The sequence below is a fragment of the Mytilus trossulus genome, chromosome 2, assembly GCF_036588685.1.
Source record: "Mytilus trossulus isolate FHL-02 chromosome 2, PNRI_Mtr1.1.1.hap1, whole genome shotgun sequence".
Classification (NCBI taxonomy): domain Eukaryota; kingdom Metazoa; phylum Mollusca; class Bivalvia; order Mytilida; family Mytilidae; genus Mytilus; species Mytilus trossulus.
In genome coordinates this window covers 37,005,769-37,026,676 of record NC_086374.1, presented here as the reverse complement: position 1 = coordinate 37,026,676, position 20,908 = coordinate 37,005,769, and the positions used below count along the sequence as shown (strand labels likewise).

At 31.5% G+C, this 20,908-nt stretch overlaps 1 protein-coding gene and 1 long non-coding RNA gene across 2 annotated transcripts in view; one reads left to right on the top strand and one right to left on the bottom strand.

Moving 5' to 3' along the window:
- Positions 1–2,885: 2,885 nt before the first annotated feature.
- LOC134705098 (uncharacterized) lies at positions 2,886–4,511 on the bottom strand. Its single transcript, XR_010105478.1, has 3 exons — positions 4,463–4,511; positions 3,310–3,460; positions 2,886–2,992 (listed from the first exon to the last, which is right to left on the bottom strand). It is a non-coding gene; the product is annotated as an uncharacterized LOC134705098 (long non-coding RNA).
- A 1,010-nt stretch (positions 4,512–5,521) lies between these two features.
- The window catches only part of LOC134705749 (uncharacterized), a 32,075-nt gene continuing 16,688 nt past the window's right edge, over positions 5,522–20,908 (top strand). The window contains exons 1-4 of the mRNA XM_063564468.1: positions 5,522–5,589; positions 5,765–5,900; positions 6,353–6,475; positions 8,491–8,730. Coding sequence (XP_063420538.1) covers positions 5,527–5,589; positions 5,765–5,900; positions 6,353–6,475; positions 8,491–8,730 — 562 coding nt within the window. The 5' untranslated portion in view covers positions 5,522–5,526. The remainder of the gene's footprint in view (positions 5,590–5,764; positions 5,901–6,352; positions 6,476–8,490; positions 8,731–20,908) is intronic.

Sequence of the window (20,908 nt, the reverse complement as noted above, 5' to 3'; positions counted from 1 at the left end):
ATGAAACATTTTGTTTCTTACTTTCGAGAGATTTTTATGGAAAATAAACAAGAATAATACCTACTTTATTGGATGCTGTACTTGGATCAACACAGTTAAGAAGGCCATCATCTGAATTCAAAAATATGTACATTAAATTGATCTCCTGCAAAACATAGTATGTTACATGTATTTAGTATTTTGCTTACATGTTATTCGCTGCATAATTGCAATCAATTGTGTGACTCGTTAATTAATAGGAAGGCGGCAATGATACCGAACTTATAATGATTTATAAAGAAACATCTCAGTCTCACTTGAACCAATTGTGTAAATCACAAATCCGACCGGTTTAAATGAATACAACTCATCATTCAATTTGTATTTACCATGAGCAACTTGATGGGTACATTTTGTATAGCAGGATCTGCATACCCTCCCAGAGTACCGGAAACCACCTCAAATAGTAGTGTGGTTCGTGCTGCCCAGTTTATAGTTTTCTATGTTGTAAAGTCGTTTTTCGTTTTTTGACAATGCAGTGTCAGTTTATCTCGACATATACGTTTTGAATGTCCTCTTTGTATGTTTTGCGTCGTTTATTTGAAATGTCAAAAGTAAAATCCCCAAAAAACAAAGGCAAGTGTTCTCGGTTGAATATAATATTATTGATATGGTTTTTTTTCAAAACAACAACATGCAACCCATCTTCGAATTTTTTATATGAAACACTTTGTTTATGTTATTATTGGCCGGCTCTAACATTGTCTAAGCCGGTCCATCATTTGATAGGGGTTTGAGATTGTTACATGAGTTTCTGTGGATCTATATATTTATTTTCTGCGTTATATGAAAATTAAAGATTTTAGGTAATTGAAATAAATTCATTTTTTTATAAATTTTTATATAAAAAGAAAATGTCATTTTTTAAAACATCATTTAGAAAAAGAATCATAGTAAAGATATCTTTACTTTCAACTTAAATGATCTCGGGAGTTTTTATAAGTAACATGTTTCAGTAACTGTAAGTGATTTTCAAGCCTCTGAAATATCCACTTCGTGTTTGATAATACTACCAGTTGTACAAAGCTACATTCCTATTTTTTAAGACTGTTTATTAATACTTTTAAATTTCACCAAAACCGAATAGAAATAAAAACATTATGTCTAGGATTTCTCAACCTTTACCATGTTTACTGAGAGGAATAATTGGATATGATTTATATTTTTTGTCAAATAAAGTCGAGGAAGGGATTTAGTGTTTCATTTGTCCTTCAAATTTTTTTAAGTCCACCTATCTGTGGACATAATAAGTCATAGTTCTTGAGATTTTGTTCATAGATGTGTCTCGAATACTAGTAACCAAGAGATCCTGATAAAACAAGGTTATCTTGACCTACATTTCACAAATGCGTGACTGATTAAAGTTTGTGTTAGTCTACATCTGAGATACAACTCGTGGAGATTTTTTTTCCTTGTCAGTACTATCGATGCGTCTGTAATAGTCAGAATCGAGGGTTCTAAAACATATGTTATCTTGACATAAAATTTATGGATGAGCACATGAGGTGAAAGGATGCGTTTAAGTCCATATCTGAGATGAATATTTTGTCAGTAGATGCAACTTTATTAGTCACGAGTGTCAAAATCAAGTTTTGAAAATGAATAAGATGATATTCTATTATTTCATCCACTACACTTAAATGATATTCGATTTCATCAACTGCATAATTAAGTTATATTCTATAGCATTATCGTAACTAATTGGATCTGACCAGTTCTGGCAATTGAGAATTAAAGTCATCTCAATATACAGATTGCTTATATAATACTTTGCAATTTTTTACACCAGGCAGGCACCAATTAACTCTCTTGTTGTATATTGTTGCCAGTTTAGATATGTGTCCTAATGTTTTACATAATAGATTGCGGTGTTGATCACAGAACTTTTAAAATAAATCTTAAGGTTATTGACAGTTGCTCTAAACTCAATTGATTGATAGTTGTATGTGACGTTCGTATAGATCTGTCTAAAAGAAAGGCGAAAGATACAAAAGATACAATCAAACTATTTAGTCGAAAACAGCGCCATGGCAAAAACAATAGGTAACGATCAAAATACAAACAACAGTATACAAAAATATCTCAGAAAACCTTAGACTGAGCATCAAGAATCCCTCACAGTTTATGTAACGGAGTTCTGGTGATAAGTCTAATGCGGTAGGTCACTTTCAAAGAAAATAGGTTTTGATTGTGGTAACGACAATTTTAACAATTCCGTCGTCATCTGAGAAACTGATTTTCCGTAGCCGTCAACGAAAATTGTGATAGCGTCCGTAAAACTTGGGATGGATGATTTCACTTTCACCACTTGGAACTAAATTACAAGCTCTGGAATATCGTATCAACAAGGATATATATCTACTGATCTAAATGACGAAATCCACCTGGCTTTCACTTCAGTAGCACAGTTGTTTTATTCATTGAATTATTTTCTAGTATATAATAGAAGGAGAGTACACAACCCGTTTTTTCTACACTTTCAGGATCCGATTTGTTTTAGTACGCATTTCGTTTAAATGCTCATTTTAAACTTTATCTACATACTTAAAAGGTTTAAAATTGTTGAAATTCAAAAAATATGTTATACGGATGACATGAGTGTAAATTTCTTTTCAGGATTGTGTATAAATGTACCTTGACATTTTGTTGGGAACTACAATGTATAAAGTGCAGAAATATTTTAAGCATTCGGACCTTTTATTACAATTACTATAGATATACATCAATACCTTTCTCGCAAAGTACGTCATAGGGTGATATACATTGTTTCGTTCGGAACTCGTATGCTGTATTTATTCTGACGCAATTTTGATTTATCGAACCACATGACCCTTCTAAACAGTCAGGCTCAGAGGATTCCCAATTAGTCCAACTAAATAAAGTAGAATCAACCCAGTGAAATACATGCTTGGTTTCATTATAATATCCTCCAATCCACGCATCTCCAATAAAACTGAAATGTTAGACTAACTATTAGTACAAAGCGTTATAGACTAACAAATTAAAGTTTAACATTATATAATTATATATCAATAAGTTGAAGATTGAAACATTTTAAACATGTACATAGCAACTTGTCGGGGTATTTTTCCATTCTCATTTATTTACCTTTTTATCCACTATAAGAGACCTACAATGTCAGCAACAATAAAATGCTCTTATTCTATCAAATTCAACTTAAATAAAGTTTAGAACTATCAAGCTAAAACACATTTGACATTTTAGTTACATGTTATTACCATGGCATACAATTAAGTTCACTATAAATACCCTCCATTATCAGCAACACATTTTTGTACTCTGGTCAATTCTGTGGCAGATTCAATTATCGCTAAGTCCATCGCAATGCTTTTACAAAATAACCGTGCGTCTGGCCAGTTTTTTGTGTTGTTTCTAAAGAAAACCATTGTTCCACACTGACCTGGAACAAAAATAGATGATTGCATTATTTTTACAAATGTTTAAAGTTCAGTTTCATAATTGTTTCAACAATCATCATTGTATTGATATTGGGGAGGGGTAGCATTGAATTAATGTTGGCTATCCTAAAAAGCTATTATTTTGAGGACTGGTTTCTGAATTAATTGATTATATAAATGGTATATTTTCCGAACGTATGTTTTCAACTTTGAATGAAAAGTTGTTTTACTTAATTTACACATTTACACTACTCGCTGACAATGATATACCTGACTCTTCCTTTGCTAATTTTGGGAAATTATTATTTCTGCTTGGTTGAAGTTGTATTCGTATTATGCAATGGTACTTGTAACTGCATGTTGATCGGTGCTTTATTTCTTTTGTATATTAAATTGTATGTTTCGTGCCAATCTTGATAGTTATTTTCAAATGACTGTTACAGTTCTTATCTTGTGTTGTGCTGTAGCAACGCTGTCCCTATTTGGTGAGTCTTTTGTAGACGAAACGCGCGTCTTGTTGAAATACGAAATTTAACCCTTGTATCTATGATGAGTCTATTTACAACCACTGGGTCGATAACCAGTATTCAACACATTTTTGGGGAATTTTGGTCCTCAATGTTTATATCTTTGCTTGTCCCGAGTCCAGATTCTGCCAATGTATGCAGTGGTTGTCGTTAGTAACTAACTGTAATGTTCAGGCCATTGTTGTTTTTGTTTAAATGGTTTCACATTTTAATATAGCTGAGTTTATGGTGTGCTTTATACTCATTGTTTAAAGACGTTCTGTGAATGATGGTTGTACCAGACCGACAAACTGGGCCAGATTGGTAGGGTGGCAGTCCATAGGTAGATGTAACACTTTATCCGGACGTATTATTCGGGCTACGGATCGCATGATGAATTGTAATGGTCTAACTTTGGAAATGTCCAACATTGCTCTTTCATCATATTAATTATCTTCTATGTTAACTACAATTTTACATAAATAATAAATAACTTACCATGTTGTATGAAGTTATATAACAAGTATGAAATAAGTAGTAAATTCTGTTTTTCCAACATTTTGTCAAAGCAGTAGTATAGCTAGCGATGATGTTGTTATGCAGAGTATTTAACGAACTAGTTCGCTGGAAATATAGTTCAAATAATAGACTTTTATATGTGGGCCTTCAAATTCAATTCAACTTCTGCAAATGGGGAGTCAATCAATAATGGAATTCTTTACAGATAATTGGGACTTGGTTCCTCCTAAAAAGAAAATCATTGCATTCTTTTGTTTCATTAACTTGAAAAGTTATATTTAGATAATACCAATCGATAAATAAACTTTTTGATCTTCTACGGTATCTTATGTAAATATCTGTATCGATTTGTGCATAACGAATCTACTTCTTGCGAATTTTCAACTTGAGATGGGCATGACTTATGGCAGTTTTCCGAAATGCTATTTTTACTGAATTTCATTGTAAGTAAGGTCACGACTTAAAGGCTAAAACCAATTAGATACTTAGGTACTAAGAAAATTATGTGTCTTTATATTCGTTGCAACCATTTTGATTCATCTATCTGTCTATTTTGATTCATATTAAAATCGAATCGTTTTAAAATAAGTGATAATGTTCCTTTGTACAAAAGCGAAAAGGTTCAAAGAAAACATTAAAAACTAAAACCCGGAGAAAGACTGACAGTACAACGACTAGAACAACCAAGACCACAAAATATACAGGCATTTGATTAGGGACTTTCCGTTTTGAATTTATTTTCTTCGGAGTTCAGTATTTTTGTGATTTTACTTTCTTTTCATAAAATATTCGTACATGAACCCTACCACAATAAAACGGCCTCCGATCATTTAAATGACAGGTACCTTTGTAATGACTTAACGATAGACAGCGTAAATCAATCATCGTCTATTGGAACAAAACAAGTGCAGATGCATCATTGAGTTTAACATCAATTTTCACTTAACTAATTGATATAATTTATAACGTCTATTTACCTTTTTAATCATAAGAAGCAATAATATTGATTGAACCATAAAAAATGATATTAAACAGCGACAAACATGGAGTTATATCTAGCTTTATCTGTACTTACGTTAGAAAATAGTATACGGGCAAGTCGTTTGGTAAGTCATAATCTTTACTATGAGTCGTGAATATTTGAGTTTTGTTAATTCTATATTAGCATAATAAAGCTTACCTTTTCTAAAATCTTTAAATGTATATATTGTGAAACCACAACTGTAAAATGAAATGAAATGCAAAGTTTTACCTTTTGAATCACGTTTTTCTCTTTCCCAGGTATACAAAAATGGTAGTAGCTATGTTGAGGATAATGACGCCCCATATTCGTCAATCAACATTGAAAACTATATCATTGGTCCTTTTAAAATATGGCACGTGGGTGGAATGGTCATCAGTTTCATAATGGCAATAGGTAAGTACTGAAAATGTAAGTCGTTGATGGAATGGTCATCTGATTCCTGCAATACATTTCACTCTCACTGCAGACACTTCACTCTATGATGCTTCCAAAACCTTGTTCAAGATTACTATGAATTTCAGGCCTAAGATAAATAACAAATCATAGATACCAGGATTAATATTTCACTTATGATGTTTTTGGTTTTCTTGGTTTAATCGTAATGTTTGCGACTGACTCTGCAGTTTCCTTGTATTGGTGATTACAAAATCCTTTATTTTATTTTACAGATTATTTACATTTACAGACTTTAGACTTAAGATAAACTAATAAGTCTTAAAGAAATATTTTTGCATATATAGTATAAGAATGTTGTCGTATTTCCCTTTCTTTTGCCTTTCGGTTGATACAGTTCTATATAAGACCGGATTTTTAAAAGTTAACTGATATATTACTTTGTTTTACAGTTATTGTATTCTGTTGTTGTAATGAAGTGAGGATTCCTCGAACTAAGCAAGAAATTGAAGCTAGATATAAACAAAAACAGATTTGCTCTAAACTAGAAGGACCATTCTTTTCATTAAGTAGAGGTATGAAGTAAAAGAAAGTTTTATTATAAAAAAAATGAAATATCAATATGTCTTTTCAGTGTAATACTTTAAGGGATGTCTTTTTAGTTCTCATCACTTGGCGTCCGGCGTCGTCCGGCGTCGTTAACTTTTACAAAAATCTTCTCCTCTGAAACTACTTGGCTAAATTTAACCAAACTTGGCCACAATCATCATTGGGGTATCTTGTTTAAAAAATGTGTCCGGTGACCCGGCTAACTATCCGAGATGGCTGCCATGGCTAAATATAGAACATAGGGGTAATATGCAGTTTTTGGCTTATAACTCAAAAATCAAAGCATTAAGAGAAAATCTGACATTAGAAAATTGTTTATCAGGTCAAGATCTATCTGCCCTGACATTGTCAGATGAATTGGACAACCCGTTGTTGGGTTGCTGCCCCTGAATTGGTAATTTTAAGAAAATTTTGCTGTTTTTTGGTTATTATCTTTAATATTATTATAGATAGAGATAAACTGTAAAATGCAATAATGTTCAGCAAAGTAAGATTTATAAATCAGTCAACATGACAGAAATTTTTAACCATTTTTCGTAAATCTTAGTTATCTTTTACAAAAATCTTCTCCTCTGAAACTACTGAGCCAAATTAATCCAAAATTGGCAACAATCATCTTTGGGTTTTTTTAGTTTTAAAAATGTGCCCGGTGACCCGGTCATCCAACCAAGATGGCTGCCACGGCTAAAAAAAGAACATAGGGGTAAAATGCAGTTTTTGGCTTTTAACTCAAAAACCAAAGCATTTAGAGCAAATCCGTCAGGGGTTAAATTGTTTATCAGGTCAAGATCTATCTGCCCTGACATTGTCAGATGAATTGGACAACCCGTTGTTGGGTTGCTGCCCCTGAATTGGTAATTTTAAGTAATTTTACTGTTTTGGTTATTATCTTGAATATTATTATAGATAGAGATAAACTGTAAACAGCAATAATGTTCAGCAAAGTAAGATTTACAAATAAGTCAACATGACCGAAATGGTCAATTGACCCTAGGAGTTATTGTCCTTTATAGTAAATTTTTAACAATTTTCATAAAATTTGTAAATTTTTACTAACATTTTCCACTGAAACTACTCGGCCAAGTTCATAATAGATAGAGATAATTGTAAGCGGAAAGAATGTTCAGTAAAGTAAGGTGTACAAACATATCACCGTCACCAAAACACAATTTTGTCATGAATCCATCTGCATCCTTTTTTGTATATTCACATAGACTAAGGTGAGCGACACAGGCTCTTCAGAACCGCTAGTTTTTTATTCGTGTCATTTGTTGATGCTTAATTGATGTATATCTCTTGTCTTTAATTCAAATTGTTAGAAGAATATAAATTTTGGCATTTCAGAATGTTAAAAGAATATCTCAAAACAACAAAAGTGTATTTTTGATGTATACAAAAGTTATATTAGTAATCGTTCATACCTCATGGTGTTTGAAAACTACCTTTCGATTTATCAACAATAGAAATACAGATGTGGGGTTTACCTATATGAAACAGTTGCCTAATGAGAAATACAACCCTAAGACATATAAATGGCAAATATGCTCTTAATTATAAACAAAGGAGTACAGAATGGGGGCGGAGTTTAAACAAACAACCAAGTGATGACAATGCAAGAGATTGATATGAAGACGGTAAACAATAGGAAATAATAAGAACCAAAACATATAAGTGTGCATGGATGAGACAAAGGTGCATGCAACCAAAGACGAATACAAATTAAACAGTCAAAGTTTTAGTCAATAATACGAGACACCAACCAAGTCTGTTAACATGAAACATCCGGTGCTTTAGATGAGTGTTTATTTGTCTCCATTTTTATTGCTTGAACAGAAGAAGTCGATATGTTGTCCTTTTTTGGTAATAAAATTTGCGATGCACTAGGCGAAAACTACTTTGTTATTTTTTATTATTATCAATTGGAAGGGGTTGAAATTTGTCAATGTGTTTTTATAAATGTCTTCATAAAACTGTTTTACAGATGGCTATAAGACGTACATAGAACATGTCACAACACAGACTATGGGCAAAAAGCGAAATAAAAATAATAATGTCAGTCTTCCTAAAGCAAATATAAAAGGTATTATAAACAAAGATGGTGATACATCCAAGGAACATCTAGTATCCAAATGGAAAGCTGTGTCAAAGTCGCTTAAAACAATTTCAGAAGACATTCAAAGTGACGAGTACATGACTTCAGGACTAAAACCGTCTAACATAGGTATTGTATAAAGTACTGGAATATCATTTGTATTTTAAAAAAAAGAGATGAAAGGTTGTTAATTGCCGTCATGGCATTTGATGATTCTGAATAATAAAGTCAAGGATAGTATACCGTTCATGTAGGGAGTAAAATAATATAATAGTAATTCATATTCAACAGATTTTGGTTTAACTCAGGATAAACCTGTACAGTATTCTATAAGAGATTTCATACTACTGTTTTTCTTGCAAAGTAAGCAACAACCGTTCGATGATGCTTTGTTAGTGATACTATATTATATTCATTGAACAAGTATACACAAAATAGCCAATTATCGCGGATTTTTTTCATAATCAAATTTTATTGAGTTTATAATATATGGTTAAACATTTAGATTGATTTCAATTTCAGGTTCAATCTACCATTTTTTCTTAAAATGTCGACCCGTGTACCAAGTCAGGATAATGGCTATTGTTATCTTATAGTTCGTTTCTGTGTGTATTGCATATTAATGTTTCTGCTGTGTCGTTGTTCTCCCTCTTATATTTGATGTGTCTCCCTCAGTTTTAGTTTGTTACCCGGATTTGTTTTTTCTCAATCGATTTATAAATTTCGAATAGTGGTTTACTACTGTTGTCTTTATTTATCAATTCACAAGTTCGAAAAACCCTTTAGCCATAGCGAACAGAGTACCAAATAAAAGTATGCGAAAGATTAAAAGTATGGTCATGATTAAATGAATAAAGAATGCTTACGATCATGTTGATGTCTTGTAACTAAATTTATCGTACAATTCATAAATGTACTATTTTTTCGAATTTTCAACCCGCTACATTATGTATGTCACTCTCCAAAATCAGGAGCCTGAAATTCAGTGTTAAGTGTTGCTGTCTTATTTGTTTACCTTAATCTACTTACAACCACGGGGTCGATGCCACTGCTGGTAGGGCTTTTGTTCCACGAGGGGATGCTCTTCAACTTCGTACTGTATTTGGCCTTTTTACCTTTTTTTTAATCAACTGTCACTGATGAGTCTTTTGTAGACAAAACGCACGTCTGGTGCAGATACAAAATGTCAATCCTGGTATCTATGATAAGTATTTGTCATAAAAGCAGGCTACTGGTTTTTTCGTTTTGTAATGTCGGAGCCTAATAAAGCTTACTATAAGGTGCATGTTTTGCTCAATAACGAAGGGACGTATGGTGACATCAGAGTCCTATGAAATGTAATGTTATTTCACAAAATTGGTTATACATCTATCACGTTAGTAACCAATACCATGAATACCTGAGATTTGGTAATTCAATGTGTTCAATAAACTGGTTCAATTCATTTTTGTTAAAATAATACTGACAGGAGAGGTAAAGAGTATATATCCTATTTATATATTCCGCTAAATATAGGTGTATTCTACATCGGTTTTCTCCCATTATAGATAAACTCATCATATATACCAGTGTATGTCCTATTATTATATTCCTTTAAAAATAAGTGTAGTATATACACCGAGTTTCTCCCATTATAGATAAACTTATCATAGATACAGGATATAAATTTTTATAGTTGTGCCAGACGCGCGTTACGTCTACAATAATCTCATCAGTAACGCTATTATAAAAAAAAACTGTTGAAAAGGCCAAATAAAGTACGAAGTTCAAGAGCATTCAGGACCAAACATATATTTGCCAAATACAGCTATGGTAATCTATTCCTGAGCTGGAACTAGTATACTTATATTTAGTAGTATAGTCCCAGTCCTGAGGTAGAAAGGTCTTAGTATTTCGAAACTTCAGTTAATTTATAATTATGAACATATCAAGGTAACTCAAGTCCACACAATAAAGATACAGCCCGTAACAGAGTAGTGATCGAATTCGCGTTTCTTTACCGTCAGAATTAGTTTCGTTATCGACAAACTTATTTCAGAAGTGACATAATTTAATGTTTTTCATCGACCAAATATTTCATGTCCAATGTGTAATTTTTCATTTTTTAAGTCGAAGTTTTATCATTTTATCATCGGTAATGATCCATATCTGACAGAGAAGAAATATTCATAATTCTCAGAAAGTTTTCGTAAATATTGTTAGATACCCCTTATCGTTCCAACAATCAAGACAATAGAGACAAACAGGGAAAAAAATATGAAAGTGAAAAGATATGACTTAAGTGTTAGCATGTTCAGGGAGACGGCACTCAATTTACCAAAAACAATTGATGTTTTTAGGAACTGTAGAGGTCTCCCCAGGTTTTCAACAAGGGTAGAATTCAAAACCTTGAATATGAAAGCCTCGAAATCCATGATACTTTTTCTTTGCGGTAGTTTTGTCTACACAACCCAATCATGTACACGTCATACAATACATGTATACATGTATATTTACGGAAGCGTATTAGCGCCACACATTTTTTTCCTTCCTATGTTTGCGTTATAACGCAAACCTTTGCGTTACATTTGCTTTATAATGCAAACCTTTTGCGTTATAACGCAAATATCTTGATTTCAATTATTCGTTAAGTTTTGTATATATGTCCGTCTGTCTTTCATCTTGGATGCGATTTACTAGTAGATAAAAATAGAAACATACATACAAGGCCAAATCATTATAATAAATATGCATAGGAATAATGGAATACTTGAAGTGCAATTATACATAAATTAAGACTGATTTGTACATCAGAAAAGTCTATAATTTAACAAGAAAATAGATATAGCTTAGTATATATTCATATTTAAATTGAAAGATCAAAAATAATGTCATACAATTGTGAAACCTCCAAGTAAAATAGACAAAATGATCTTTCTGCTTTAAAATGAATTATTAGTGAGCCAAGGCTCCGTGTTGAAGGCCGTACTTTAACCTATAATGGTTTACTTTTTAAATTGTTATTTGGATGGAGAGTTGTCTCATTGGCACTCACTCCACATCTTCCTATATCTATTAATAAGGAAACATTTTTTGATAGAAAGTCATTGAATTTTCATTTCAATATAATGAAGTATTTTTAAGATGCTTTTGTATCAATTTGAATAGAGAGAACATAATTTTATTAATAAAACATCTTCATTCTATATATTTATTGCCAAAGGGTAGATTGTTTGAATCTAATCTACTTTACACTGTTCTCAAACGAGAGCTTACTTTGGAAGTATATTTATATTCGGTTATAGCTATCTTAGCAGGGTTGATTTTTTTCTTAGGTATAACCTCAATTTATTCAATTTTCTTTGTAATATATATACTAGTAGTAACATGGATATTGTTTTTGGGGACCTTTATAGTTTGTTGTTCAGTGTGAGCCAATGCTCCGTGTTGAAGACCGTACTTCGGCCTGTGATTTACTTTTACGAATAGTGACTTAGATGGAGAGTTTTCTTATTGACACTCATACCACATCTTCTTATATTATTCTGCTCATTATTAGTCATTGATATGATCTAATTATTCAAGCATTTTACTTTGCAATGACTGCAAAGGTGATAAATTTTAATATATACAGCTTCTTCATTAATAACGACTGTTGAATCTTAAATTGTAAATAAGAAAAAAACAAATGTTTGCGTTATAACGCAAAGGTTTGCATTACAACGCAAATGTTTGAGTTATTTCGTAAAGGTTTGCGCTACAAGGCAAAAGGTTTGCGTTACAACACAAACATAGGAAGAAAAACAAATGTGTGGCGCTAATACGCTTCCGTATATATTTATATATTGGGAATTTATTTTTGTTTCCAAACAGAATTATAAGAATATGTATTAGTGCCTCCGTTCACTGCAATTGTAAATTGTCTTCCCAAAGACCAGCAAAAATAAATGACACAAGTTCACGTAGTCATAAAAAAAAGTCGTATAATTTACGTTATCGAACAAAAAATCAGAAATACGGAATATTATATGTGAATGGTTAGGAAATCCGTTTCCCCTACATGTTTTAAAAGTCAAAGAAAAATGTTTTCCCTGATACAAACGTTTTAAGAACCAGCTTTGTGTAACCTATAGACAAATTCGACTGTATATAAGGAAGTTAATATGTTTACTCTGATTTGAAATTATCTTTTAGAACTTTTTTTAGTAATTGAGAACCTATGTTGTTTATGGGTAAGAGGTGAAATGTTGCATGATCCCTCAAAATGACAGCAAGCGCAGTTTTCTGGACGATGTTCATTTGTACACTGCTAAAAACTGTCAGGTCCTAGCCATGGTATATTTTGGAGAAAAAAAAATTTACTGACTTTTTACTAAAAAATATATTCTCTGTGTGTGCCATTGCAAGAAATAGTTTTGCTCGTTATTTTGTCATATTAAAAAAAAAAATTCTGAACAAAATTTTTCCGTTTAAACTGTACTAGAAAAAAGTTTGGCATGTGAAACGGACGAAGACATATTCTAACAGAAGTACAAATACCAGTCCTCCCTTTTGTGTATACATATGAGAAAACATTTCAAAGTTATTGATTGAATTCAAATCCATCACACATACGGTACACATTGTAGTCCGAAAAAATAAAAGACTTCATTCCTATCAAAACCTTTTTAATTGTTTACCAGTATATTTCTTTCAGTTTTGGGTAAAATTGTAAAGGAAATAATACTGTTAAGACGTCCTTCCATAAATCTTTTTTTTCTGTTCTGACTTTGAAGAAATGACTTCTTTTCGCCCAATCTAAATGGTGCATGGCCATATTTTGTTAGAATATTATTAGAATTATTTTCAATGTTATCGGTTTTAAACTTGATTATCGACACATGAAAGTTTGTCAGCATTGTCAATCTTTTTAACGTTAAAGTACCAATAGTTCGGTCACTACTCAATTAATTTTGACGGTAAAGAAACATCAATTCGATCACTTCTCTGTTACGGGCTGTAACTACTGGGTTGGTTATACGCTCAGAAACTATGTATAAAGTAATCACTGTATACAAAGATGAGATCCTAGTGGGTTATACGTGTATTAAAATTTTTCTCACATATCCTAAAATGAAACAAGAGACAATCAATCAAATTATATATACTAGAAACATTTTTGTAATTGAGACAGAGCGGAACAATTTCAACTAAGTTAGAACACAATTGATCTTAACATTTAGTTGACATTTCGGAATGTCTGTTCAAAATGTGGCGTACGCGCATGGACAATTATAACTCCCGTTTAAGCGTTACGACACGAAAAATGCAAAAGAAGACCAATAACTAAAAAATAACAAATAATAACAGCTGGGAGAATGATATAATTTGGGTTATCTTTCTTTTAGCCTACAATAAATTCAGATAGCAAGCAAAATATTTATTCATACAAATTAAATAAAATCTTGCAAAGTGAAATCATTATAATAATAATGAAAATTTATAGAGGGCCCTATAAAAAAAATACTCTAAGGCGCTATTCATTCAGCATGGTAAATAAAACAAATCAAAGACAAAAAAACATAAAACATAAACTGTGACAGATTCAAATACTTAAATAAAATATAAAACAAAAATGCCTACCATGAAATAAAAGGTCAATACGAAAAAACAATATAAAACCAAAAAAAAAAAAAAAAATAGTTCAAAGCATACAAAACAAGCAAAACCCTTCAAAAGGTTTAAAAAAAATTGCATTAGAAATTTATACAAAACAAGTAAAAAATCAGTAAAAGAGAAAGGTAAACTAAAAAGTAATACGATAAAAATACTCTAAGGTCTGTTCTGTGCATAGGTTTTAAGTATATAATTCAAAACTGAGTAAGAAAACTGTAGTATGATGGTTGTAGTTGGTTCATGTCTGTCATATTTGTTTCGTGTATTGTTTTGTTATAATTGACACCGTTAGTTTTCTTGTTTGAATTGTGTCACTCCTTATTTTTCTCATCGCCTTTTATAGCCTACTATACTGTATGGCATATAATCGCATACTTCCACTTCATTTTAACTCTAGTGGATAGTCGTTTTTATCAGTAAGGTCTAGATCACTCGCCTGCCGATAGAGCACCTGCTGATATAGCACCATCAGCTGGCGATAAGGCACCTTTTTTGAAAAAAATGATTTGCCTCCCTTTGCACAGTGTCTTGAGTTTTTAGAGAAATAACTATTTGCTTCTCATTTTAACCTAATTTAAATTGTTTTGTCGGGATTTATTTGAATAAATACTTTGAAAATTAAATTATTTTTATATTGGGTTTGTAGTATCTCCTTTGGATCTAAATAAAATGTAAACTATAAGCTTACAGAATAAGATTTAATGTTCGTTCTAAATATTTTTTATACAACTCACAAATAACGATGCCTGCCCTGTCATATATATGAATGAAGTTCTGGATAGGGTGTGTATATATATATTAGAGGATGATGGACAAAGACAACAGAATTGACACAAAAAGGGAATAAAAAAAAATAGGACAAAAATAGAGAATAATTCATGTAAACTACAACTTCAAGACTAAAATGTAAATCTCGTTCTAATTAACAAAATAATGATGCCTGTCATACAAGTAGGTTATAGTGGAACTGCGCTCCACTATTTCTCCTCGAGGAGGTTCTAATCTCCTATAATCTTGCCAACATAAGTCATTAAACATATATTTCTGAAACTTTGTGATCATTGCCCTCTACAGAAAAAGACACGTTCTGGCCTATTTATTGTTGTTCTTTATGCATTGGTGAATTTAAATGTATATTTTACTTCATTAAGATTTCTCTAAATTTTGTACAAGTTAAAACCATTTTTAAGCAACATTTTGTACAGGTTATAACATGTATGAGGTACTTTTTTTACATGTTTTAACTTGCATTTTTGCATTAAACAAGTTATAACATGTACAATATTTTTGAACATGTTATAATCTGTACAAAATCGCAACTTGTACACGACATATATATAACATGAACTGATAACGTTAACTTCACTGAGAGTTAATCATCTGTTAAGTTTCTCAATAATAAAGCAATCAAATCAAATGTAGATAAAATGCAATCTAATGTCCATTTATATAAATATCAAGACAGGGATGTAATAAAGATGTCATTGAGGTAATTAATAATGTCTTCATTAGCTGACAACTGTAACAGGTGCTCACCTCTGACCACTATGATTAAGATAAGCACCATGTATGCAACCGAATACAAAATAATCATACTTGTTTCACTTGCATAAACTTAGGGTATGATTAAGATTTTGTAGAAGTTTTGGCTGTTATCAAAAAGCTACGTGAATGTGCAATAGATATAAAAATTTAAAAAAAAACTGTCCGCAAGAGACAAAATGACACAGAAATGAAAAGTCTACATAGATTATATATTTAAATTTAAACTACGTGAATAATGCCTGCTTGACCATACACTCGTGCAGTTCAACCTACAAAGTTTTATGGTAATGATGTGTGTTTAACCCGCATTCAAACCCAAATTAAGAAATGGCGTGTTTTCCTTTTACCGAATTTATGACAAATGTTCTCCAGAAAAAATACTGCATTTACAATTGGTAAATAAATTCTTGGTATCTCTCTAAACCAACAAAAGTTGCACCCATACGAATCGAAACCGGGTGCTTCGAACATTTACCAATGCATGAAATGACTTGCCTTATGTGTGAAAATAAAACTGAAACTGAGGAACATGTACTAATTGAATGTCCGCTTTATGACGATTTAAGGAACATACTTTATTGATAAAAAACAACGAAACAATAGAATGAATAGGTCTCATGGGAAACGTATCAATCGAAATCAACGAGTTAAACATCGTATAAATTATACACTTGATAATCTCCTATTTATATTTAAAAATAATGGTAGGCACCAATTATTATGTAAACTGGGTCAAATACCCATTAGAAAATTACACGATATTTTCAAAGAGTGTGACACCATCTCATTCTTCAGCCCACTGTATGAATATTATCGTATAATTACAGCATTTTGCAACCATAGGCTGTTCCCACGTATCGACAAACCTGAAGATCATAAACGCCATTTTTTGAAAATTAAATATATTAGCAGTCCTCCGCCGTTTTTGTATGAGTATGACATTATAGGTTGTTTTATATTATCAAAATAGGGAGGTATAAAGTTTTGAACGGTAGAGTAATTAAATATACTAGATAAGTTGATAAAATCAATACCTCTGCTAATCGGCGGAGGACATTTGAGCTCATTGATAGGACATTTGAGCGAAAAAAATAGGACGTTTGAGCGCCAAAGTAGAACCCATTTCAGCGCCAGAATTTTAACCCATTTTAGTGAAAATTAAATTTGTCAAAGACCATTTTAGCGAAATAATTTTAACCCTTTTTAGAAAATAAATAATATATAATAAATTAAAAAATGTTTTATAGACTCAAGACAGCACAATATACAACAATATAAAACATGTCCATTAAAATTCAGCACTAATGTTAAAAGTCAGTTCTAGCATAGAATTGCGGTCCGTGTAACACTTATCAATTCAAAGTTTTAAAAAGTTTTGAAATTTTAGATTTTTGGAATTTTGATCAAAGTTTTAAAATATCAAAATTTCAAATTGTGTTAAAGTTTTGAAATTTTGAAATTTTAACCAAATTATTAAAATATAAAAATTCTAGATATCGTTTATAAATTTGATATTTTAGAAACTTGATCAAACTTTTAAAATACTAAACCTAACGAGCAATTTTGATTATTTCACTTTTTGAAAGTTTTATTTTTTAAATGTTTGCTTAAAATATCAAAAATATAAAGGGGCGACAAGAGGGGTACCTGTAATCACTGATGTAAACACGGCTCTGATAAGAACTATTCTTAGATAAAATAAATATCATGACATATATCAAATCATTCTTCATAACAAAATAAATAATGAAAAGAAGAAGTCGTTTTTTTTTATGAAACATATTAGACATCACATGGGATAACAGTATCCTGAAAATTTAAGGTTGTGCATCTATCAAAAAAAAATATAATTAAACCTATTTAAACCGGAATCAACTACGCTGATTTAAATCTCTTATATAAGGTTTAGCGTTTGTGATAAATAATTCAAAGCTATTTTGTGTTCCCAGTGCCAAACATTTAGAAGTATCAGTGAAAAATGACAATCTTGCAGTAAACCATATAGTATTATTCGCCTTTTTGATGTTCCTAATGAAGGTAGATCCAGAAAAATCGCTTCGGTCGCATACAACTTAAAACGTTTTCCTTTCTTGTTTATCGATTGCATGATGATAATATATTGCCTTTTATGATTTATTTCAGTTCCAAGAAATGATACGGAAGGAATACTTAATATATAGCGTCGCAATGAAAGTTGTGCTAAGGTGTTTCAGCTGGCCCCTAGACAAAAAAGTGTACTGGTTCAGTGAATATAGACGTAATACTAAACTCCGAAATATAACAATGAACTAAAATCAAAATCATACAAGACTTAGAAGGACAGAGGCTCCTGGATTGGGACAGGCGAACAAATGCGGCGGGGTTTAACATGTTTCGTGAGATCACAACCCTCCCCCTATACCTCTAGCCAATAAAGAATGAAAAACACACAGTAATACGAACAGTAAAACGCACTTTAATAGGAAATACAAGTCCTATGTCAAAATAGGAAACAAACTAAGAAACTAATCAAAATGACAATGATAATAAAATAACAAAGGACTAATATATATATATATAAGGCTAGCAGTTACTATCATACGTCAGCTTCAGACCTCAACTAAACTGATTGAAAGGTTTTATATGTCTTCGTTATGCACACTCTCTCCCTGTTGCATTTATTGCTAATTTGTTCCGGAACATTCATGAAATATTTCTCACTGGCAACAAAAAAAATCGATAATTTAAAATAGGTTGTTTACATACAAATTACGAAGAAACGTAAGATTCAACTTCCGAGGACAAAGTTTCCCTTATAGATGGATTTAAATATGTTTTAACTTCACATTGGTCAAACACCTCTTTAATTGTTTCGTTCTTATTTTTCTTGAATTTCAAATTTCAGTTTCAGCGTTCCGTCGGTGAATTCTTTACTTAAAATTCAGCGGTTTACATTGTACTAGTTTTTCGAGAGCAACATTGGTCAAAATGGAAAAAAAATCCATCATGCAGCTGACAGTGTGGCTTCTCTTTGCACGCCCCATTCTTACTGGATGTACATGTGAACTTTTAGTTTGCTAAAAGTCGATTGTCGTACGATAACTTAAAAATATCCAAATAACAAAATGCAAATACGGGACAATAATATCCTTTAATACAAAACAAAATTATTCCTTTATTTTACTATTATAAAACAGTGGTTGATTTAGAACCTATAATGGAGCTACGTGTATGATAACCAGTCCTTTTGTCTAAGCACTAACAATTTTATTAAGTTTTTCATCGCTATTAATCAACTTGTCTGGTTCAACATTTAACACTAAAAGGCATGGACAATTTTTCTTTTGTCCTCTGCTGGCACAGAATATTATATCATCAAATTAGGGATCAGAATATTTTAATGTACCATTATCGAAGCCCCTAGTGGTAGTATCAAGTGAAAAAACAGGGACTATCTAAATATTGGTTCCCCAGAAGATTACCATTTATCGCTGATAGAAACTTTTGAACATAATTTTCAACTTTCAAAATGCCGGCACCTACAACTGGATAGATTAATGTAGTACAGCGGCAACTATAACATAAACATAAATGCAAGTTGGGTGCTTAATGTAGTACAGCGGTTACTATTACATAAATATGAATGCTCGTGAAAATAATTGTTATGGTATACGTTTATATATGATATGAAAGGTTTCAACTTTTACAAAACCAGAGCTATACGTTGGATTTTAAAAAAAAAAATTATTTGGCCTTTTCAATTTTATTTGACTTTATTTGCCTTTTTAACTTCATTTGGTTCGAGTGTCAATGATAAGTCTTTTGTAGACGAAACGCGCGTCTGGCGCAAAAACCGACAAAATTTATATTCTGGTATCCATCTATGATAAGTTTTTGTAGATACCTTGTAACAGTATCTTGGTTCCAATTTGCTGATATTGGATCTTAGTACCGTCTTAATTTCAGCGTAAATAAGATTATATTAAAAACCTCCCACACTGTGGACTAGCACAACCTTAATTAGGACACCATGCATTCAGTATCATAAAACCAGCAGGTAAAATGGTCAATATCAGAGCCGTACGTCTGGTTTTTAAAAAGATTATCTTCTTTTAAGAAATATTAATTTTGTCATCCAATTTTTCACCGCTTACAAATGTCTGTTTTATTTCATACATAAAGTTTTAAGTATCAGTATGTTTTTAATTCATATTGTTTCGTTTCGTTCCGCTTTTATTTTGTTTCGCTTTTTACAGGTATCCCTCTTATTGCCCCTTTTCTATTTTGATATTTTAAGCAAACATTTAAAAAATCAAACTTTCAAAAAGTGAAATAATCAAAATTGCGCGTTAGGTTTAGTATTTTAAAAGTTTGATCAAATTTCTAAACTATCAAATTTATAAACGATATTTAGAATTTTGATATTTTAATAATTTGGTTAAAATTTCAAAATTTCAAAACTTTAACACAATTTGAAATTTTGATATTTTAAAACTTTGATCAAAATTCCAACAATCTAAAATTTCAAAACTTTTTAAAACTTTGAATTGATAAGTGTTACACGGACCCATTGCATTAAGAACTGCTCTTTTTCTATTTCTTTTCTCGATCGTGGTGCACATTTCTCTTTACTTCGTATCTTTATATATGTTGTTGTTTGTTATGGGCTATCGAAAATACAGGTGATCGGATTAATCCGTCGATTAAATGGGCTATAATGTTGGCGCTCAAATGTCCCCTAGTAGTTTTATAATTTTTAATTATACGTCGGTTACATCAGACGTGAATATAGATAGTAATGCTCCCTCAACTTGAAACTGTGAATCGTCGAAGTTTAGATATGTTCTCTATGGCCATGTTATTACAAGGGACCTCAATATCGTCCAGGACAGAGAGGTTAAAACCTTTTTGAAAAAGGACCAAAATATCGTCCTCCATCTAAAATAGATTGGAAAGAATGTCGTCAAGTCAGATGCTCCTTCCTCATTTTGTAAAAAATGATGTAAACGGGAAAAATCTGATAAAAAAAATCTCTTGATTCTTATTTAAATAAATGTATGAATGTGGTAGATAAGAGAATTTCACATTTTGAAAACAAGTAAAACTGCGAGCTACTGCTCACTGATGATATCCCCGCCGCAAGTGGATA